Source organism: Epinephelus fuscoguttatus, linkage group LG4, assembly GCF_011397635.1.
Source record: "Epinephelus fuscoguttatus linkage group LG4, E.fuscoguttatus.final_Chr_v1".
Classification (NCBI taxonomy): domain Eukaryota; kingdom Metazoa; phylum Chordata; class Actinopteri; order Perciformes; family Serranidae; genus Epinephelus; species Epinephelus fuscoguttatus.
Genome location: NC_064755.1, coordinates 45,050,150 through 45,074,697, shown reverse-complemented (window position 1 = coordinate 45,074,697; position 24,548 = coordinate 45,050,150). Strand labels below are relative to the sequence as shown.

Below are 24,548 nucleotides of genomic sequence, written 5' to 3'. Positions count from 1 at the left end.
GGACATTTGTGCCAAATTTAAAGAAATTTCCTCTGAGCGTTCTTGAGATGTCGTGTTCACAAGGATGGGACAGACGCATGTACAGACAACCCAAAAACATACTGCCTCTGGCCACGGCTATTTCCGGTGCAAGCGCATAAAAATGGTTTTGTAGAAAAACATGTTTATATTTCTCAAAGTAAGGCATCACAGATCATTTTTCTATCATATCAGAAAATTTTATTCCACCAGTGCAAAACGTGCCTGCTTGAAACAGGCCCGTTCTTTGGCCTCTGGTGTTTCTGCTCGTAGCCTTCTCAAAACCAACTCATTCATACAACTTCGCACTCGACAATGCTCTTCCATGGTTCCTGAGAAATACGCCTGCCATGAAACAGTTGTGTCCCCGAGTAATGCTAGAGTGTACGCATCATTTGCTAACTGCCAACTATTTGAGACCAGGCTTTTTTCAGGAACAAAAGTTCTCGTTCTGAAAGTTACATTGTTGACGCTTTAGATGTAACATCTCTGGCCTTACTTACCACCTCTTCCTAACATACAGTAAGTGAACTCTGGCAGATGGACGGTGAAAAGTGTCCAGATATACTACAAGCGACAACAACATTTAAGAAGCCCTGAGCCAGCCTACGTAACATCTTGCTGATGATCTGATCTGAAAATAGGTTGGAGGTGTTGAAAACAGAGCCAGGTCGAGCATTTTAAATAAGCTACACGTCGCTTAGCTTGCTGAAGCCCGGAGCAGGTTAGAATATCCTGACTGGAAAACACTGAAACAATCTGATGTTCACTCGCTCGCTCGCTCGCTTGCTTGTTCACATCACATCAAAGCAGAAAAGGTGTTATCCATCCATCCTTGAATGTACTGTGGCAAGCGACGCAGAGCGAGCTGTACCCAGCATGCTGTTAATAGTTAATAGGGGTCCCCTTTCTATACACTACAGTGTGTACATAACACTAATAAATTTGTTCTGGAGATCTCATAGCTCGCACTCTACACTGCACTTCCTCGGGTCCTCAGCAGTACGCCCACCAGGTCGATTGTAAAAACAGTTGTCCAGAAAATGGAAGGACAGACATACATGCAAACAGACAGACCTGTGCACTTTAGTTGTTTAGTTGGTCTCCTGATCAGTTTGCCAAGAAAAACGTGCGTTCCTGCCAAGAACACTCGGATCAAGAACATTCAAACTCGGATCTGAACTTGCCAGACTCGACTGACAAAGGTCGGGCGCACTCTCAATAAGCAAAGCTGCCAGACTGGCTGCCAAGACTCTGGGTTCTTTTCCAAAACAGACGTGACCAACAACACTTCCATTCAAGCCCACTGCATTCAGTCTGTCAATGAACAGCATATGTAAAAGAGCTTGAGCTGGATATAAGAGTTCACATCAGGTAACAAGAGAGTCAGAACCGAGCCATCAACATTCCCAAACACTGTGGGTTATCCCTGAAGTACCAACACGAGCAGATTCCTCACAACAAAAGCGTTTTTTATTGAGGTTCTCACAATGAGGACAAGAACAAACATACATCTCTCAAACAGAGAGTCCAATCCAGAGCAACAACGTCCCTCTGTTAGTCTCATGCTTCACAACTGAAATGTCAGAATGAATCTGCGCCACCAGAGACGAACTTCAATGAAAGAATGATCTCAGGCACAAATCCACGGAGCTGACTGAAGACACGACTGATTTGTTCAGTGTATGTTAATCCTGCTCTTTGCGGCGTCAATGTTTGCCAACAGTCACAGGGCTTAATGAAAGTAAACAGTCTGCTGGGATGACACGCAGACACAGCTGCAGAGGAGGAGAGCTAAATTAAAGCTGTGATGCACTGGGACCGTTACTCACAACTTTGTTTGTCTGCACCTGAACAACATCATGAACAAAGGCTGTAAAATAATGTTTGTGTTTTGCAGGGTTGTGGAGGGAGACATGTGCTGCTCAGACATTTTTACCCCTAGAACCTGTCAAATTACCATGTTTACTTCTACCTCTCAAAACCACAATGCATCAGACGCCATAACATCCCAGAAATTTTAACATATGGCAAATTACCATCTCAGGTACTTTACCTTAGGCCACATTAACCCTTTGAAACCTGAAGTGATATCACTTTTTTTTGGTGCTGCTTTCAGACACCTGTTGCAAGTTATTTAAACATTTGAACCCTGAGCACACTGGTGACATTTCTTTCAGAAACATGGGAAAAAAGGCAGTGAGCAACTTGGTGAGGAATGTCCCTAAAATTGCAAAAAAATAAAATAAAATTAAATAAAATTAAATTAAAAATAATAATAATAATAATAAATAAATAAATAAAATAAAATATAGGTTTAGAAAATTATTTTTTAAAAAGCTAGTGAAAACTATTAATATTATTACTATAATTATAAAAAAATATATATTTTTATTACATTTTAAGAACTCTTTGCAGGTCTTGTTTGTTTGTTTGTAACTTGTTTTTTTTTTTTTAACTAATTTCTTGCTAATTCTTTGGGGTAATTTCCTTTTTAAGTTGCTCACTGCCTTCTTCCCATGTTTTAAAAAGAAAACAAATCAATTTGCTCAGGTTTAATGGGTTAAGCCGACTAAATCTTGAACACATCTTTTTGCTCTTAGTTTTGGCCTTCTGTCCACAAGATGGTGCCAAAAAGATACCGAAGCTGGTGGGCTTTTTAGAAACACCCTCTGGAGCAGGGCCCCAGGAAGTGCGTCGGGCTTTGAAGCCAATTTTCTTAGTGGCCAAACAATGGATTTACGTCCTTCACTTGATGCTATGTGGCCCAAATGACTTTTTCCCCATAGACTACTGAAGGAGAACATTTTCAGCCAATTCCAGGCTGGTGTCGGTACCTTGAAGGAGATCAAATGTCAGTATAGGTGGTAAGGGGGATGAGTGGCTCACGCTATGTTTGTTTACTCAATCTATGTTTTTTGGGGTGACGAGAGGAGACATGACAAAGTTAGTCTGTCAAGAAAACTAAAACTGCACCAATATGACATCATTTTGGATTTAAAGCTGATGTAAGAGGCGTCCTAACAGGCTGCAGGTGCTGTTTTCAGCTGAACTTTGGTCACAAACTGTGTTGCTGGCTATATTATATGTAATCTCCAGTCAATGTTACAATATAAAACACATGTTTTCTGTTTAAAAAAGTAATGTCACAAATGTAGGAAGATAATAGGTCTGCTATTCACCCATCTTTTAGGTGGTTACATCTCCAGCCTGATCTCGAGCGCACAGCAGAAATCTATGTGGTTCGTTTGCATGACGTAACAGAAGGTGACTTTTAATGTAGTCAATATGAACAGAGAGCTCCGATGTTACGTGACACTACACGATTGTCAGGCACTACTTTTCTGTTGGGACACAGTGTCATTATGTTCCACTCTGGAGCAGCTGCTGAGTTGAGTGGATAACATGGTAACATTTGGTATACCAGTCCGGTCCAGTGTTTGGCTCAATATCAAATTGTTTTATCACACAGATCAAAACCTAATTTGAGGTTGTGGAGGTCTATGGGGTAAAATGTTGTTGCAGTAACATGATTGGCCACTGGAGTAATTTGGCAGCGATGGTGAGTGGTGGTGTCATATCCAGCTCTGTTGATATATCCATGTTCCCACTGCTCAGCACATGCTGGAGATCTTTTATCTGTTTATCAATGCATTTAAATATCTGTTTATAATGTGTTTCTTTTGCACTTTGTATTAACTCTTTTGATGTATTATGTAAAGCACTTTGAACTGAACTGATCTTTTGTAAATATTAATGCTGAAATGTGAAATTAATTCTAATAAAAAAACATGAATCAAGGATCAATTAAATGAACAAAACAAATGTTCAGCAGCAGTAACTGTGGGGATTACAGATTAGGCCTCGTGTGCATCTCAACAGGGTTTAAAGGGGCCGACAACACAGACCATGTGGTCTACATATGGCACAGATGGGCTTCCTGCTGATCAGATTAACCTGCGGCAGACTCCACTCTGTGTCAGTGTGTGAGTCACGTTGTCTGTGAAACAACGCCGCCAACGTGTCAGGAAACGCCACAACTCTCCAACACTTAAGTCTGCTGGCATTTGTCATCCAGTCACGCAACAACATCTATTTCTGTCGGAGACGTGCAACGAGCATGAACACTGTTTTCAATCAGCTTCTTGCTTCTTTATTAATAAACCCTACTCCAGGGTTTTCTAATCTGGACTATGTTTCAGCCACGTGTCTGTTTCAGTCCCTGAACACCACATATAACACAATGAGCCTCCAAACTGACCCCAGATCAAAGTCACCAGAAGATGTTTTTTTGCCGCTGAAAGGCCACAACAGTAGAACTAGAATCTGCATTATCAATATTAGGAGTTCAACGTACCATTTTTAGGGTCACCTCTCTTCTCTGCAAAAGAAAAATTAACACAATTATAGTTTCAGAACAAAATCAACACATAAAATGGAAGATATTTAGTTTTTAAGAGGCGAGAGAAGAGGGTGAGCTGTTCAAGAGTCAGGAAGCGTGCTGAAGTTCAGTTAGTTGCGGCCGGAGGGAAGACGACAGTTTTAAAGCCCGCAGGTGTCAAAGCTGTCAGAGAAAACATGCTGCCTCACGTCTTCAACGCCGTGGGCAAAACAGTCAGAGAGACAGTTCAGGAAGTCTGAGCAAATGGAGACAAGCAAAAGCTTTGAGAGCTCAGATGTGTTTGATAAAAAACGCCCCCCTCTAAAAAAAACCCTTCTGTGTCACAGCTCTGTGAGCCTTTGGACCCTCAGTCATCATCACAGTTTGAGTGGTGCACTTCAAAAAGCCGGCGTGCTGAGAGGAGCTGGAGGGGAGCCAAGAGGACCCTTGATGCAGAGATGTTTACGACACAGAGACACACCGACAGTTTTACTACAGCAGCGAGAAACACAATGAGCTCACAGCAGCAGAGGAAAGAAGCAAACTGTCCCAAACCTTCACTCATGTCCTCATCTGGGAAAACATTTTTACAGATTTCATTTTGGGTACTTCGATTTATCGCTTCACACACAACAGACATTAAGTCAAGTTTGAACTAACGTGTAGTTAGTTGGAATTAATTTGAATGCAACCCATATACCGCAACGTACGACCTCACATACAGCAACATCCATCAATCGGCGGTGAGGCAGAGTCTTACCCTTCAGCACTGCCTATATGTTCCCCCCTGTGGTGTCATACAGCTGCACTATGTGTCTTAAAATTGGAGTTTAATATTGTAGCTATTGTAGATTTTTCCGTCATTATTATCACAACCTTCTCCTGAAGCAACGGCAATGTACCGAATATACTTGCATATAAATCTTGCTATCATATCATTGATGACCATTTTACAAGATTCTGGGATGACTGTGGTGAAAAGTAGTCAGACGAGGTTGCTCCTCTCACTTCTGGTGCCTCTGCTGTCTCACTGGCAGCTGAGTCCTCAGATTTGTTGTGGATCTAGAGTAAAGCAGCTGCTTCAATACACTGCAAAGACTCAGAGGAGACTGAAGTCTGTCGTCCTCTCATATCTAAAGACAATCTGAGTTTTTAGTCAAACACTACATTTGAGTTTGCAAAGACTGGGGATCTTGCAGGGTCACTATTTTTAAGACTACGATTAGATTCTTTATTTGATTATCTCCCATCCTGCTCCTGGTGGAAAATAATATGACAAACTCCCTTTAAACCATATGACGTATTAAAAATTCCTTACGTGTCCGCAAAAACACGTAACTCCTGACACACAAATAAAGGTATTCCTGTTAATTCAGCATCAATATGATTCATAAAGATAAACTGCATCTGCATATAAACTTTATATGTTGTCGGCTTCAACTTGCTACCAGCCTCTGATGGTCAGGTGTGCTGTTTTAGTGGGAGAATTAAGATTTCTCACTAAAGTAAGTGCTGGTTGGTGGATCAGATACAAATTAAACACTCTAGTTCACGCCACAGCTCCACCAGTTTCCAGCTCAGTTTTTTGACAACCTCACACCAAACAACTGAGACCATAGTAGCACCAGTGGAGGTACAACTTTTATGATTTTATTCTGCCTTTGGAAATTTCTCGGCGACGGTGAAATCGCTTGAAAAGTCGTATGTTGCAGGGCTGGTTGTTGTAATCTTTGATGGTAATTTTGCCATCTACGGTGTAAGACCTAAAATACTTTCACACTCTACTTCTCAGATGCTTCGATGTTTAGCTTTGTTATCTTAGTTTATTGACAGGTCAATAAGGCATGCAATAAGTCAAGCTGACAGGAAGTTTTAAAACAACCTCTGCTGGACCACAAGGAACAACTCCAAAGGTCTGTTAAATTTAAGATCAAAAGTCCGACAGTGTGTGGGATTCTTGGGTTTCTTCAAAATCCCCCTTTCTACCTTTATGAGCTATTTCAAAAATCCATTCAGTTCTCATAGCAGCAGCAACACCCTGAATCCTCCATGCTTGCTCTTGAGATGCAGACACACAAATTAACTCCAGGAACTGTTCCTCCGTGAGTCTACTTCCTTGGTTGATTTGATTTTATCAGCCCTGCACATCTCCCTGATGCAGCTGGACATGAGCGAGGCACACAGGTTTGGGACTGAGGTTGAGGTCTTGTTAGCAGAAGAGGTGGTTAAGTGTTCTGGAGTCTGAGCCCAGGTGTGAAAGGTGAAATGTCACACACAGGTTGAGGAAGCGAGGAAAGAGGACAAGCTTGAACAGTAGAAACGTACCTGTTTTGCGCTGTCGTCGGTTGAGCAGGTCGTTGATTGCGGCTCTGAATCTTTTGGCCTCTTCTTCGCTCGCAAAGTTCAGACCGATCTGACAGGTCTGAGAGGAAGAAGAGGAAGAGCCACACATGATTAAAATGGCATCTATTTTTACATAAAAAGTGTTGAACAGCAGAGATTACAGAGAATTAAGTCTGAACATCTTGAATAAGAATGTGTGGATCAGAATTGAAGCTTTAACTTCTAAACCTGAATTTAAATTTAGAAAATCTGTAAAATAAAAACACTGATAACAGGTTATATCCAAAATTATCCTCAGGTAAAATGTCTGGATTTACTCATGCTGGTGATTCACTTACAGGTGCAACAAGAATACACCTATTCATTTCTGGTCTCCTCATGTTTAATAAACATTCTGGATTTATTGGAAGTGCATCCTCTGAAGAATCTGTCAGCAAAGTACAGACATCTACAGCTCAGGGCATCCTGCAGCGTTTGATAACTGGGGCAGTCCACCTCACCGGACATCAGAATTATATTTGAGGGACAAGATGTGCCACAATCTCTTTGACTCTGATCAAAACCCAAACAATCATTGAGGTCAACCTTAAATTGACAGAGAACACGAAGTAACTCAAATCCAGGCAGCACTGCAAACGAAAACAAACAAAACCACAAACTGCGAACTAGCGATGAGGCCAAAATTAACACGAGATTCCTCATAGGGTAGCTCTTTAACAAGCCCTGTTTACACTGCCTGTTCAGGGCGGGAACACTGTACAGTTGAAGCGGCAGAGTGGTCTCTCCTTTAGTCTGCAACAGGAGGTAGTTACAGTGCCAAAACAGTGTCTGCATAAACAGCCACAGGATGGGACCATGGGCAGCATGGGTGTGATGTTTTGACAACATGTGTGCAACCCACCGCTGCAGCTTTAAAAAAAGCAGCTGATAGCAGTTAGCGGCTAACTCCAAGAGGAAGAACAGCATCCGAAAATATCCACAAGCAGTGAAAACAATGAAGTCCGCGAGCTCCTTACCCTCCAAACAAAGGACGAGATCAGCCGCCATATAACAGGGACGGTAAGTGATTCTTACTGGCATGCTATGTGATTGCTATTGTTTCTAAGGTGCTGCTGACGTGTATGTTATATGTCACACTAGCGGCCAGTGCCAATGTGTGACATGTCACACCCGTCACGCCTCCTTTGATTCCATTATGTCAGCTTGCTGTCTAAAAATCATACACTGGGGCAGTGTGATGCTGCCATTCTTTGGTTCTGTGTAAAAATGCAAAGGCAGCATAAAGGCAGGACTTTGTAGCGGCTCTATAGCGCCATCTTTGTGCAAAAAGGGCTACAGAGATGTCCAAACTATGGCCCACAGGTGGTGTGTGGCCCCGAATATTAATGCATATGGTCCATGGGTGATTATAAAATTGACATATTTGGCTTGGTGACGACATTATAATCCAGTGCCTGTTGTGACTGCTGGGTGTCACTATCACAGTCTGGGAATATCAGTCACAGGAAGCAGAAATCTGGCTGTTCACAGCCTTGTTGAACTGAGCAACACTGAATGGCTGGCAGAGAGCTCACACGGGAAGATGGACTTTCAATGCAAATGCTTACACACATGAAATCATTTGTTGCAGAGCTTGGACTTTTTTAAAGGCTAACCAGTGACAGCACTTCCCAGCTCTGGGGAAAAACGATCTCTGGTTTCCAAACACCAACATTTCTGTGGACACGGGGGAAATATGTGACTAATAATAGAATCTAACCAGCACTGTCAAGATCTCACTGCCCGAAGAGACATTATCTTGTTCATGGACAGTTTCTCTGATGATATGGAAGGAGTACAGCAGGACGAGCATTTGGAGCTTATTGAAATGGAAAGTGATGACACAAGGCTAATGGCCCAGAACTATATGCATTAATCTCTATGTGGCCCCTGACATGAAAAGTTTGGATGCCCCTCCTTTGTCGCAAACTGTCAAAGAAGTATGTCAGGAAAACGCCAAACTTTTTTTCAGTTAGAAAAAGTAGACACAGACGCTGCTGTTCAGACACCGGGTTTCTTAGTCTTAGTCATCTACATAATGGGATGAGATTAAATTACATATTACTTTTGGAACATTTATCTTTTGGAAAATGTTTTTGAATAAGAAGAAAAAAGAAGAAAAAGAAAAGTGAAATAACTGAGAATAAGTCACGTGACCCATGTGTATGAACACACCTGTGAGTGCTCATGTGATTCTGTTGAGTGAACCATGGGGCAAAACGTGTTGTTGGCTCTTAATAAAATCACAGTAATTCTGTTCAGTGTGCAGTGGCTTATGTTTATGATTGTAGATGAATCATTTTATTATCTTTATAAAAGCAACAGTTCTGTCCATCCGTCTGCTCCTTCATAACACTCCACAGCTGAAGTCACCATGTGTCACACAGACAGAATATAAGACCAAACCATTTTTAGTTAAAGCCAGAATCCATTGAGAAAAGCAGTGATTTAACATCGCTGAACAAAGGAGCTGTTGGTCTACTGCTGCCTCCATCAGTGGGTTTGTTTGTCTTATTGTGTGACTCTGGCATATAAAACAATTAGTTTGAATTCACCAAAGTCACACAATAACACAAACATCATAACTCATTGCGGCAGCCGAAGACCAACAGCCACAGAGTTCAGCATGCTAAAATTACTGATTTTGTCAAAGGAGTCTGGTGGCTTTGACGAAAGCAAAGATGGGGAACTGACGCCCGTAATGACTTCCCCAACTAAATGGGCTGACTGTGGCAAGGTAAAGTGGTAAATCCATTCCCATACAATTTAACAGTTACGGATTTTTTTAGGGGGCTAAAATATGTGTTGCTGCTGCCTCTGTCCACAGCAGCATAATGTCTAGCGTCCAAGTGCTACTCCTGCCTGTTTCTCCAAACTGGAGGCGTGTCGATCGCTATGTACAGTGTGTGATACACTGACTATGACTTACCTCATACAATCCCACTTCTAAAGATCCAAACTATCACTTTAAGATGAGCACAGTCAGTCATGTAATCCAGTACTTCCGATATGATTACATTTCTACTGTTGATTTATTGATTACAAAACATTTATCTGAGATGTAAGCAAAAAAAGTCTATAAAAATCTGATTATGCACATGGTCACATCTAAAATGTATTTTGGCCAGGACTCCTTGAAGAAGAGATCTTGTTCTGGCTGAATAAAGGATAAATAAAAATGTTTTGCAGATAAAATGCAGCAGCAGTGATCTTTGTAAAGAGAAATAAGAAGTGCATTTTTGTTTCCAACTCACACTCAGCTTAGTTCAGCTACCTTGTTGTATTTCTGCTCTTTTCTTTTATAAAACCTGATCCCTTCTCAACTTCCAGAAGCCCTCAGCTCAGAAACAGCAGCGACATGTTAAAAAGCAGACACTTCCTGAAGGCCTGTGGCTGCTCCACATTAGTCTGTGTGTAAAAACAGGCCATGAGTGAGCAGACCCTGATGTGAATATTTGACTGAGCGTAAACACATTCAGTGATTATCACACCTTATTAAACAGAGTGGAACCTGATCAGTGAGACCAGGCTGTGGTCCTGAGGTAATCACAAAGAGCTGCACACTTACGTCTCCTGTGAATGAGATGAAGTAGGACCTGGCACTGCTGATGGAGAAGTTGTGGTACAGTTCCTGCTCAAACATGGTTTTCCCTTCCTGCAAAAACACAAGACAGAGAGGGAGAAATATGAGAGTTTAGAGGGACCACATGTGTGAATCAGCAGATTTTCATCCACTGAATACAAATCAACCGCACAATGAAGTCGTACTCTTCATTTAAAGATTGATTTCCTTCCCTCCACAGTCTCAACTGCTCTCAGTTCATTTCTCTGAAAATCAATGTTCTGACATCCGAGGTTTATGAGTCAGCTGTTTTTTAATGCAGAAAAAAAGAAACTCAACCACATCATCAAAAAGGGGACTTACTATGCGGATTTTCAGGCCCATACTTGTGTTAATGCTCTGTAATACAAAATGTTCACATGCTTCAATGTTCAAACTAGATTCCCACCTCTTAATTGTATGCCTTTGCGAACCAGTCAAGTTGCAGTTACAGTTTACACGCATGTCTGTCCAGACTCATATGTAGCCACAACAGAAGACAATTGTTCAAATATGGATGTTGCTGCAAAGCTACAAATTCTAAAACATGGATGTTTCACACACGTCTTAAACCCAGCAGCACAGAGGATCTACACAGTCAGCACGGTTTCAAGGTAGACAGCCAAGATTAGAGTCACCAGCATCCAACCATATGTCTCCCCTTCTGTTCCAGCTCCAAAAATAGTTATGATGTTGAATAATGGCCAGAAAAGTGTTTACGCAGAACATTATGATGTTACAATGAAGTTGACCTTTGACCTTTTGGATCTAAAATGTAACCACTTAGTGTTTTGTGGGGTCACACTGAGCTTTGACAACCAAAATCTGATCAGTTCATCAATGAGTCCAAGCGGATGTTTGTGCTAAATTTGAAGAAATTCCCTCAAAGAACTGCGTTCACAAGAATGAGGCAGACAGACAACAACAAAACATAAAATCAAAAATCAAGTTTGTAAGGAAAAACGTGGGATCATTTTGCTTATAAATCAGTCCTCTTTGACTGCAAGTTAAAAACTTTTGCTTGCAGATCAGTCTTCTTTGCTTGCGAGTTTAAGTTTTGCTTGCAAGTTCAACTGCACTTAACGGGTGGGGCCCACGCTGTTGGATGAGAGAAGAGTTTCTATTGGTGGGTTTGACATGGCTCCACCCATGATTCCCTCTCTCCCACTGGAAACGCCCGACAGTCAGCATTACTGCTACACCCCGGGGCATCGAAGGTACTGACCATTACGCCGTCAAATAGTTCTGCCCTGGCTGAACAAAAGCAATCTACATGCACCAGTTCAAATAAAACATTCTTGCTATTATTAGGCCTAGTTCACACGGACCTGTGTACTTTTGAAACCGTGTATTATTCTATGTGATTTGGCTGTTTGGCCACACGCAACTGCACTTTTGGGCCCCCGAAACCGCGTTTCTTTGAAACTGGAGTCCAGGGTGAAGTTTTTGGAAGACTCCGGTGCCAGCGGTTGCATGTAGATAGGGTAACCACAGTATTTTATTACCTGTCTCTATTGTTTGACGTCAGAACGACGGTAAATAGCTCTTTTCTAAAAGTTTACTAACTACTAAAATCCCACATCCTGTGTTAAATGCAATGTATCTTAACTATATTTACAATGAAGCCTGATTCCGCACTCTGCACTTAGCCCGTATGTGAATGTTTACCGTTGCTATGGCAACAAGTGACAGCTGACGTTAGCGTCAGTTAGCTTAGCTCAACCGTCCGACAAACAATAACCCATAAAATTAATTCAACATATTTAAACAAAATCAACAGCAGCTACCAACAGTCCGTACAACCTGAGCTAATGTGTTGTCACAGGTTAGATTGTAAAATAAAAGTAAGTACAGCTTAAATCCCTGAGGAACTACGCTAGCATTAGTGACGGTTGCTTCCACTCGTATGCAGTTACCTTACGTTACTGTTCCCTCAAACAATATCACGAAGCACAATAGAAACTACATAAACAACATCTATTAAGGGTACACTACTGATAAAATCTGAAGGTGCTGAGGTGACATTTACCCACATGAAAGAATAAATGAAAACAAATGGTGATTTTGCTGGTCTTCAGTAGCTTTACTCTGGGTGTAACTGCCAACTGAAGAACCAACCGTTTATATACCCAGATTTGCTCTCGTGCCTTCACTCAAATCAGTTCTGCTTTAAATTGAATGGGGGGTATCTGTATGGTATCTGTAAAGATACAAAATTGATATATAAAATAATGTCACAATTGAGTGGGCAGATACAGATAAATACCCTATATGTCACACTAACTTTATTTGTGAGTAGGGGTGGGAATCTTTGGGCACCTCACGATTACGATTCAGGCGCTACGATTCGATTATAAAACAATTATTGATGCATCTTTAATTTATGTATATTGATGCATTTTTCACAACACACATTTCTTTTTGTCTCACTGAATAAGCATTCAACACTTGCAATTTTTAAAAACAGTGCATTTGTAATAAGAAACAGTTGAATTCATTTCCATTATATTTTATTAAACATATAAATGGAAATGTGTGCAACCAAAGGTAACAACAGGTATCTTAAATCACAAGATAAAATGCGCAGTTAGAGTAACAAATGATTCGGTGGCGACAGACGTCCACGCATCACATGTAACTGCGTTCCTACCTGCCTTCAACAGTGAGGCCATGACTTCTGTTTTGGTTTGATGGTAGAGTGTCGGGATGGCTGTGTCGGTGAAATAACATCGGGATGGGATGGTGTATCTGGGCTCCAGTGTACGCAGCAGTCCTCGAAATCCCTGATTTTCCACGACAGAATAAGGACGCAAATCCTTGGCAATAAATGCCGCAATGGCCTTCGTAATTCGCTTCGCCTTTTCCGGTGAGGGTGGCAACTTTCTAATTGCTTCCTCGATTGTTCTCTGGTCAGTAGCGCCACTAGTTGCCGCAGCAACAACAGCCTGCCGTCTCCCTGACTCCTGCGTCAGGTGGAATCGAGTGACATGGCTTCTCATGTTTGTTGTGTTGCCAAAGTATTTTATTTTAGCACGACACAGCTTACATATAACGTGGCTCTTGTCCAGTTCGCTTCCGCCGTCAACGTTGTAGAAGCCGAAGTATTTCCACACGTCTGCTTTTAAATTAGAAGGAGCTGATCGGATCTCACGGCGAGGTGGGTGGCGGTCAGCCATGTTTGTTTTCCTCTGTGAGAGTGTCGGCATGTCCGCTCCAGGTGCGCATCCCAAAGTGTCCCGGAGATGACGCGTACCGCGCTTCTTAGTTCCGCATCATTTAGAACCTTCTGTATTACTCTAATTAATCGAAATTTGGACGTTTGTGAATCGATTCAGATTCGTCCATGTCCGAATCGCGATGCATCTAAGAATCAGAAATTTCCCCCACCCCTATTTGCGAGTGTGCTGTCTGCTCTCTTTGGATGGCATATCCAGCTGCTCGACCTAACGACCAACGAAGGAGGCTGCTCCTGTTGCTAGCTACCCCAACTACACTACCACGAAAGCAGCGATGGTCCTGCCAACGGAGGTTCTGGATACGGCCTTTCCGTTAGAAGTTACATCGCCACCTACTGCTCTGGCATGTGTATTACATCACTTGGTAGCGGGTTTTGCGGTTTCGTGTGGATATCGTTTTTTTTTTTTTTTTTTAAAATCACACCACTCGTGTGGATGAAATGTTTTTGGAAACCGGAGCATGAAAAACTTTGGTTTCAGAATTGATTTTCGCCACAGCTCCCGCACTGAATTCGCCATGTACTACAGAACTCCTATGTTGCTTTGCAAGCGTACTAGGCTGATGAGTAGGTCTTACAGCTTCCAGTTTAGGCCCCGCCCACCAGGTTCAACTTTTTACTCTCAAAACTTTTTGACTTGCAAACAAAAAAAAATGACTCGCAAACAAATCTTTAGGATTTGCATTTTTTAATCGATCATTTTTTACTTGCAATATTGATACTTTTGCTCTCAAATCTTTTTTTTTGATTGCAAAACCTACTCTGTTTGATTGAATAATAAACAAATGTAGCTCCATAAGCTACAGTCACCTAAAGATTCAGTGAACATCAACAAAAACTGTAATGCATCTGCAGCAAGTTTTAAGTCTCTGCAGGTTTGTTTTTAACAGAGGTAAAGTTAAACCAACAGTATATTTTATGCACCGACTCTTTAATATCCAGATTGATTTTGGAGCCTGAACGAGTCAGACAGTAAACACACATCAGCGGCTGGTAATTCACTTCGATCCATTAGGGTTGCACCATTGATTCCACATCGTCTTTAAAGCACCGTATTAATTTATCCAATGATTACTGAGAGTGTATAAACGCAGCCTGGCCCCAGTCCACAAACTGCAGAGGCAGTGTAAAAAACAAAGGGGAGAGCTAAGAGACAAATGTGAACAGATTTAACAGACAAATCTGCTGTTTTCACCAAAGACAGACATTTAAATGTTGATTTCCAGTGCACAATTCTTGTACAGATGAAATGAGAAATGAGATACATCTAACACTCAAACAAATCCTTTGAGACGCTTCATTCAAACGTCCTCTTGGGTTGAAGCTTCACAGATGTTACCTCGACAGGATGGTCTCACTCACCTTGATGTCAAACACTCTGATGAAGTAGGACCTCTGTGGGTTGTCTTTGACCAAACAGGCCACTCCACAGCACCTCTTCACCCAGCAGCAGTTCCGGTCTGCGCCGTACACCTGGACCACCGCCGAACACAGAGTCTGAACACACAGAGGACAAAGGACAGGGCCGTGAGTATTGTGTGTAGCAAAATAAAAACATTTGATATTCTATATATTTATATTTCATAAACTAAATACACTTAAAATACGTATCATACGTGTCACAAAGCAGGAACAGAGCAACCAATGTGGAAGTGGAAATCTCCATGATGCAAAACATTTAAACAGCGATAACGACCACATGGAGCACAAACACCTGCTGCACCAGGTGAGAAACAAAGAGCAGGTCACTGAGGTGACATTGAGACCTTTTACAATCAGATTATGAGTTACACATGCAAATATCTTAACAATGGATTCTCGAATGTGCCGAATAAAATGGAAAAATTACGTTACACATTATCTTGACTTTTCAGGCCTCAGTGTGCAGCAACTGAAGAGCTTCCCAGATGGTTAAATCATGTCTCAATCAGCTCCCCCAACACTTTTCTGACACTGGCTTTAGGGGACTGCAAGACACCATTTTTCTTTCTAAAAGTAACTGGTTTGTTGAAGTGAAAGCAGCCAGTTTATGGATTAGGGCCTCCTTTTTGTATTTATTTATGTGAACAAATAAAATACAAAACCCTGAATTTATCTGAGGAAAGACATTAAAAGTGTGAGCTATAACACCCATAATGTGTTTGTCAATTCATCACATCTCACTCCCGTCTATGACAGTTTGATTTCACCCACCCTCCCACTGTAGACATTCAAAACAAGTGAAAACACTTTTGACCTATAACATGAAATACAAACTCGTGCTTTCTGAGTTAGGAATGTCAAGCAAACCAATACTTTGGCACCAAGTCGATGCCAAAATTCTGAAAAATGTGACGGTGCTTGATTTTCTTGAGTACTCTAAGTACTGAGGATGTAGTTCGTCTGACTGGGCAGCACATACACCTACAAGTGTTCTTGTCTGCTGTCAAATGCCAAACGAAGAATAAAAACACCAACCAACGCAAACTAACAACAGCAAAACGTGGACCATGGTGACAGGTGCAATTGCAGTGACAGCTCTGCCTCGGCTCTTGGGTAAAACACTCCACTTGTCCCTGTCACTTTTTAACCTGTCGTCCAATCACAGTGAAGGAGGGGGAGGACAAATAGCCTTCCACAAAGGCCAGCCGTTAGATCATGACATGAGCAGACGCTGAACAACACCACCAGTGGAGGATAAATATGCAGGGTTTCCCACACATTTGTGTCTTTGTGGCGGGCTGCCAGAATTAAAGAAATGCTGCCACATTCTAATTTTCTATTTTTGGAGCTGGACTGTTCATTAGACATGCCGCTGGAATACTGTTCTTTTGCTCCATAAACGGTGCAGCAGAACTCCAAGTGCAGTGAAAGTGAAACTTAACCCTCAGTGTGCTGGGTCTAAAGTTTGATTTCACTCAAAAACAGCTGCTGTTGATTAAATCAACTGATGAGTTATCCACCCCACGACTCAAAACCACACAAACTGCTGCTGAGGGAAAAAAGATGAGTTCTACCTGAGCTGCGTTCTTGAACCTGCCATGATAACATCTGTTGCCACCTATTGATTTTCTATTTTTGATTTGGTTTGGGCTTTTTGGGAGCTGGACTGTTCATTGGGAGTGCTAATGGAATATATACCATCTGGTTATCTACTGCACCAGGAGTGCAGAGCGTGCTCTGGGCACAAACGGAGCAGCAGAACGCCATACACAGTAAAGGCGAAACTTTGCTTTCACTCACCGACAGCTGCTCCTGTCATCTATCGATCTGATCTTATCAGCCTGTGCTGCATTCACGGACCCGCAAAAACATCAGAGTTCAGAGTAGGAACACAGAATAATATAAAGGGACACACACTCATGAAACAAAGGAAAGTTTGCCTGTCTGTATGTTTACAATCACTGCCGTGGTGTGTCGCCCTAAAACTGGGGGCCTGTGTATTTAAAAGGGCCAAAAGTTCTCAACTGTTAAGGCAACATGAACACCATTAAATAAAGGCTGAACATCAGCTCTCTGACCTTCCAGTGATTGTTTCATTTCATATCTGTCACGTCTCAGCACTGTTTAACCTTCACTTCTGCAGGACAGGAAACAGAGCCCAGCTGCTGTCCTCAGCACCGTCCCGTCCTCGGACTGCTCTAGTTTGTGGTTTTTGCGGTTTCTGCATCAGTCACACTGCGTTAAATCCTCTGCCAGGATTCCTCTCTCTGCAGCAGAGAGTAACCCTAGCCGCTGGGGCAGAAAGAGGAAATGCCACTGGGCCGGTTTCCTCCTCTGTGATTTATGAGTGCAGGTTGGAAGCGCAGCAGGAAACACTTTTCTCCATGAAATCACCGCTCAGCATCACACAGGAAAGGTTAAAGGTCGGCCGTTAAAAGCCTCATTTAGGTTTTGTAAATTCTCACCAAGGGAAAGTATGCAGCAGTAAACACAGACAGGGACACTGCAGACACACACACACACACTCTGCAGTTACATCAACTCACACACAATACCAGCTCATTCACTACACCACTGATGATCAGCAATTTTTAGATTGATTTTTACCTTCAGGACATTATTATCCACAGTGATTGATTGATTTTTCTGACCAATTACCTGTTTAAGTCTCCTGTCTAACCAAAACACCAATCATCCTCTGGTTCCAGCTTCTCCAATGTGTGGATTTGCTGGTTTTTCCTGTTTTAAAACATTTTAAAGTGAACATCATTGGCTGTTTGACTTTGAAGACATCACTGTGGACTCTGGGACGAAAAAATGATAAAATGTATTAACTGATGACGACAATAATCGTTAGTTGCAGCTCTGGTTTAATTCATTTCAATCCACTTAATAATCGTTTCTAAGTTCGTTTTTCAGTTCTGGAACATCCAAGACGGACATTATCTGAATAGTGCTGCATTCAAGAACAAGAGTAACCAATGTCAGATTTGAACGCCGGTTACAGTTTCCGTGCTAAAAAAAAAATTCACATCCTGTTCACAGCGGATGCTTGTTTGTCCTCTCACCTTGATTTTCTGACCTCATGGCTCATGGATACAATGATTTTTGGCAAAGGACCACAGATTGTCCGGTGTCAAAATGTCCTTGAAAGCATCACCAAGACGATGAAAAAGCAATCTCACCACACGATCGACTCAGTCGCTCCTCTGGAGCTCTGGATTTGCACAGCTGTCATGGAATGTAAAGGTTAAAGTTTGCATCTTTCAGAGCACTTCAAGGACTTCTCATGCATGTATGGTTAAAAGTCGAATTTTAGGCCCTGTCTACATGGATATTTTTGAAAACAATTATTTTTTTCCCTCTGTTTAAAAGAGGAAAAACAAATCCAAATACTCGTCTCCACCAGTAGTTGGCAACAAAGCCTGTGTCACTATACGTCAAATACCAAAGAAGAATGATCCGAAACCATTGTTTCTGGAGGACTTCAAACTGCAGAGAGTCGGACCAAATAACATTGGACATTGTTCATCTGTGAAGTGGTGCAACAAACTAGTCATTAGACCAAGCAGTGCTAACAAAACGAAAACAAACCAGAAGGGCTGCCCCCAACTAGGAATTTTCCTAGTGGACCACCCGTGAAATTATTCACGGCGAAGTCCTTCCTGTGGTATGGAAAATTGAATATTTGTATTCTTTAAGGTATTGTATCAAAACTAGAAACTCTAATATTGTGACAACATTAAGCTACACAACACAAGAGCCACTTTAAAAGAACAACCCTAATTAGCTTTCCAGCTAAAGTATCCTCCTTATCTAAATAACAAACATGAACACACCTTTTGTCCTGCTCCTTAGTGTGTTTAACGAGTCACCAAACAAACGTTCACCTGGGAAAAGTGCACTGCTAATCTCAGTTCGTTGGTTAGATAACTAATTAGCTCCACAGCTGCAGCACATCAAACAGAATGTAAATGCACCTGCAAATGTCACTTTGGACCTGTCAGATGGTGACGTGGTCCTAAACTCTTCAACACCACGAACAACACACTGTCTGCACGACACGGAGCTACAGAGCACGTTTGCTTTCATGCTGCTGCTAAATCCCTACAGTGAAACACCAGCACACTCCCTCAACATGACAAAATGAGAGTTAAGACTCTGTCATGCAAAGTGAACGCCATATATCAACAACATCCAGAGACACCGCCCACTTCTCTGAGCCCAAGCTCATCTGAGACAGACTGACAGTGAGAGTGGAAAAGTGTGCTGTGGTCTGACGAGTCCATCATGGACGTCAAAGGACCATCCAGATAGTTAGCAACTCAAAGTTCAAAGCCAGCATCTGTGATGGTATGTAGGTGTGTTAGTGCCCATGGCATCATGGGTAATTTTCGCACTGGTGAAGGTTCCATTAATTCTGAATGGTACATATAGGTTTTAGAGCAACATACGCCGCCATCCAGACAACGTCTTTCTCAGGGACGTCCGTGATTCTACGTGTGTAACTACAGCGTATCTTCGTAGTAAAAGAGTGCAGGTACTGGACTCCCACTGAAACTGTGTGCTGCATTATGAAGTACAAAATACGACAACGGAGACCCCGAACCACTGAGCAATTTAGGTTGTATATTAAGTAAGAATAGGAAAGCATTCACTTTCCAAACTTCAATTAGCGTCATTTCCCAAACACTGAGTGTTAGAAAAATAATAAAATGATCAGTTTGAATATTAATTATCTTGTCTTCAACTGTATTCAATTAAATATACGTCAAAAAGGATTTTCATATTATTGCATTCTGTTTTTATTTATGCTTTACACAGCATCAACATTTTTTGGACTGTAAACATCCAAACTACCTAATTCAGTGCTTCTCCAAACTTTTCATGTAATCTGCCTCCAGATAAATCCACCACAGAGCCGTTTAAAGAGCAGAGGGGCTCTCCACAAAGCCGGATTAGCAAATTAGCCACATCACTGTAGTACGCTTCGATCTGACTTTTTCTAAAATTGTGTTTTTTCTTTTAAGAGTTCCTCATCTTGCACAACTGACGCCTAACACCAAATGTAAACAATATTCCAGATCTGATTTACAGATGCAAATCTGTATAACCAGATTTAGATTTACTCACAGATATCTGTCTAACTTTCTAATCCTGCTTCGTGAACCCCCCCTCGGACAACCCTCCATCTGTGTGTTTGTGTGGAAAAGAAGATGAAGTCTGACCACAAGTCAACGCTGCTCTTTAACTGAGACCAACTCCAGTGATCAAAACAATACTACAGTTAAATTACACTTCACTTGTAACAGCTGGAATTTATCCTGAGTGCAACAACAAACTTTTAAGATACATTTGTCATCAATTTTTGGTGATACACAAAAAGGAGCTACTGTAAATAAGGGTGAATTTAATTACTTTAAGGTTTAAGTGTTCAGAAGACTGGAGTCGGGCGTGAGAACGAGACAGCTGTGGTAATAATTCTCTCATGAATTTTGTTTGCTTGAGTATGACAGTTGGTGGTGACCTATAATAAGGCAATTAATAAAAGAACAATACAACAATCAACAAAGAGGCAGAGGAAGGTAACAGCGGGGCACTTAAAAGAACCCCATATTTAGTGACAGCGATGGAAATGGTTTAGATTTTATAAGATCAGATTACAAACAAGCCGCTGTCTTCAGCACATGTTAATGTTTGATGTAAGACTGAGGTTCCCTAATATAAGCCTGCACTGGTCAGCTACGCTGGTTATAGTTCTACATTTGATGATACTACTGCTGACACAATAAAGAAATCATACTTTTGTGACACCTTACTTTGAGGAATATGAATGTTTTTATACGAAACAGGACATTTTTCTATTGAACAGAAGAAGCTATGTTAAATGTTGTTTAAACACAAGGAGCCATAAAGAAACTTGTCGAGAGAAAGATGTCTCAAAATGGAAAAAAAAAAAAGGTTTTAAATCAGGAACTATCTGATCAAACTACAAATCAACAAGATTAAAATACATAATATGATACTCTGAGTTGCCGTCACCTACCATCATTTCAATCACTACAAAAAGTGTTCAGGAGCCATATTCAGCCCTGCTGCTCAGTGCAAATCAACCTGCCCAGTCTTGGTTTAATTTACCGTTCTGACCTCTGATCTCAGGTGTTTCACCCTGCATGCAGCTGCTTCATGCAGTTGACCCTGTGGGCTCAGCTCCAGTTCAGCCTCCGACATTAAAACCTGAGCTGCCCAGCAACCGTCATCTCATTACATCACCCCCAAAAAGATCAGATAAACAACAGACTCAGATTTCATGACTTTGTGTTCTGATCTGCGAGGATGGTTATGATTTGGTGTACAAGTGCAGAAAGGAATAAAGAACCATGTTCAGTGGCACAGCATCTAGTCCAGGTGTTGCTGGTTTTCACATTCAAAGTCTCTCTAATTACAATGGCTTACAGCTGATTGAAGTGGCCCTGAAGTGTTTAAGTGGCATCCATTATAACAATTGGTTGAATGTGATAAATGTAAAGTACAGGTGTTTCACAGCTTCCTCTCCCATCTCTCCAAGTTCCCGAACACACACCACACACCATCCTTCATGAAGTGAAAGGAAATGCTGCAACTCAACAACGCCTCCAGCAACATTTGGGTATCTCTAACAGGAGACCCTTCTCATGTTTCACATCAAGATCTAGAGTTTTAGACAACTAATGACAACTAGAGCAATCCGCCAGATGTTAGATTGTCAAACCAAATTTAAGTTTGCTGGTCGGGTTTAAAATTGTATCCAAAAAGCCGAGCTGAGCGACACCTGCCAGCGACCCAGTTCTTACCCATCCTGTCACCATGACAACCTCTACACACGTAAAAATGGTCATATAAAATTAAGTTACACTGACTGGCGTACCACCTGGTGCCCTGCTGGGGACTCCTATAGTTCCACGTCTCAACAGAAAAATCTGACATGCATCAGGATCAAAAATTAAAAACAGACTGATAGTTTGACCAAATATGGACAAGTAAAGTGTTGAGGTGTTACAGTCAGATTTATGCACAACAGGCCATAAATCTGGACTATTACAGCTTGATTCTTTTTTAGTAATAACTAATCTTACAAATTTTGTCCAAAAACAAACGATAGCCTGCTTTGTTTACAACTAAAGATAATAGATGAGCAGCAAACGCTTACATTGGAGAAGTTTGACTAATCAATTAAACATGTTTCAGAGATACAAATATATGGGGCCATATGAAAACACTGGCCTATGTCTGCGTTTGACGGTTCAATTTGTAGTTTTTTGTTTTTTTTTTAAACTACTGAAATTATTTATAATCATGTTAACTTTGAATATGGCTGCCACTGACAGTCATTTCCACTGCTAATCATTATCTTGATCAATCAATTGGTTTGGTCTATAAAATATTAGACAGTTGTACAACATGGCCATCACAACTCCCAAAACCCAAAGTTAAAAGGGAACACAGCCTAAATCAAGAACTCCCATATATTACTTCCATGGCCTAGGGACGTTCAGTCAGTATTTCTGAACATGAGCTACTCTCTTACAGCCAGAAGCCAGTGGAGTAATTCACAAACTTTAGATGTCATTGGGTACACAGTCTGGAGCTGCTCCATGACAGTGGAGAGTGGATATCGATATCGGTCTTGGCCAAATAATATATATCAGCGTATCGGATATCAGCAAAAAACAACAACAATATCGTGCATCCCTACTTCATAACCTATAACATCACAAATTTGAGTTTTGGCATTCTGGTTTCAGGATTTAGGAGACAGATGCTTGTATTTGCTTATATTTTTGGACTGTCTTTGACCACATGAACAGCATTTGTGAATTCTGAAAATGGCTTTAGTTCCCCTTTAAGTCCATAATACAAGAGTTATTCAGTTTACTATCATAAAGGACTGAGAAAACCAGCATATATGCACATCTGAGGAGCTAAAACTGGTTGAGTTAGCCATTTTTGCTTCAGAAATATTACCTACACACGTGATCAGTTATCAAAAATGTTGCATTTTGTGTTTGACAAATGTTCATAATTGCAAGAAATATAAACAAATACACAGTTTATCAGAGACATAATCACAAATCATTTTTATGGATGTATAAATAATATATATAAGTGTTGTTCATGTTTATGTTCAGTTGTCTGTCCCTGTATTTAAAAATCTAAATATCACATTTATACTGAAAGCAGCTTCACGGTTTTGACTTTCTGAAGTTATCAGGCCCATATCTGGTTCACCCTTTGCACTAAGGTTATGCAACTGAAACCAACACACAGGCCAAATAAAGATGGGGTCACCATATCTTTGAGCACTTCAGTATCATGTATGTGGAACAAACAGTAACAATGTCAAGGAGTCTGAAGGGTCACCGATTTCGTGTCAACACCGGGCCCCTGGTTTGAACGCCACAGCGGTGTTTCAACACGTCTCTGCTGCTCTGTCTCAGCTGACAGAGGAGAAGCTGAGTTTGACGTTTCTTTCTGACATGTGGGTGAATGTACCTGCACATTATCAGAGCCTGCAGGTGGTAAACAAACGGGACAACTTACGGCGCATTTCCTGCCCAGGTAGCCGAACAGGCACTCGTTCTCCTGCGGGGTCAGGAGGATGGAGCCGACGTTAACAGCCCTGCGGGGCGGCGGGTGGCTGTTCATGGCTCCGAAATCTTCTAGTTAACCCCCGAAACGATGCGGTTCCCCCCGGACGGACTCAGCAAAACACTGCTAATTACAGAAAATCCATGCGGGCTCCGGTTGCTGTGGCCTGCAACCGGATCATCTCCGCTGAGTCCGACTCCGGGCTGGAGGGCGGAGGAGGAGGAGGACCGGGGGGTGTTTTCCAGGCTTGCTCCTGCTTCACAAAGAAACTTAACCTCTCCGTTTAGTGTTAAAATAAAAAATAAGGAGTCGCTGTGAGTCTGAACGCGGTTAAACGCTCAACTTTCATTCGGAAACTCCAGCAGCTGCAGCGGCGATGCGTACATCCAACATGGCAGCAAGACGGAGCGGACCACTTAAAAAGGAAGGAGAGGGGTGTGCGTTTGGACAAACTCTACAGCTATCCACTGTAACATGGACAATATGGTGACGTTAGTGAACACTGTCACACAGAACGGTGTCATTTAATGTCTGTTATGACTTTAAACTATTTGCAAAGTGCGTTTTTGGGCCACTGTGAAGCTAAAGTGTTGTTGCTATGAGAAAATGGTTCGGTCCGATGTGGCAGCAGGAATGCAGCTCTGCGGAGGGAAAACGAGGGGCGGGTAGCGCGTGGAACGGGATGGAGTGTGACGTAGCGCGGGGGAGGAGCCAGATGGTGGACGTTAAAAAATTGTAAATAAGACGCATTTCATCATAAAATATTTATAAAATGTTGAATAATTTTACTCATAAGAAAAATAAAAAATTGTACTTATGACGTCTTCTGTAAGAAAATACAATATTCTAATTTCGCACCACATTATACAGCAGTGCTACAG

At 41.6% G+C, this 24,548-nt stretch overlaps 1 protein-coding gene across 2 annotated transcripts in view; it reads right to left on the bottom strand.

The window, feature by feature from the left end:
- The window catches only part of wasla (WASP like actin nucleation promoting factor a), a 37,084-nt gene extending 12,814 nt beyond the window's left edge, over window positions 1–24,270 (bottom strand). Inside the window, exons 1-5 of one of the 2 annotated variants that reach the window (XM_049574215.1) lie at window positions 23,620–24,268; window positions 14,980–15,114; window positions 10,350–10,436; window positions 6,725–6,821; window positions 4,376–4,399 (exon numbers count right to left, since the gene is read on the bottom strand). In XM_049574215.1, coding sequence (XP_049430172.1) covers window positions 4,376–4,399; window positions 6,725–6,821; window positions 10,350–10,436; window positions 14,980–15,114; window positions 23,620–23,724 — 448 coding nt within the window. In that variant the 5' untranslated portion in view covers window positions 23,725–24,268. Of the gene's footprint in view, window positions 1–4,375; window positions 4,400–6,724; window positions 6,822–10,349; window positions 10,437–14,979; window positions 15,115–23,619 lie in introns of both variants that reach the window. The other variant, XM_049574216.1, reaches the window with a different exon arrangement.
- Between the last annotated feature and the right edge of the window lie 278 nt (window positions 24,271–24,548).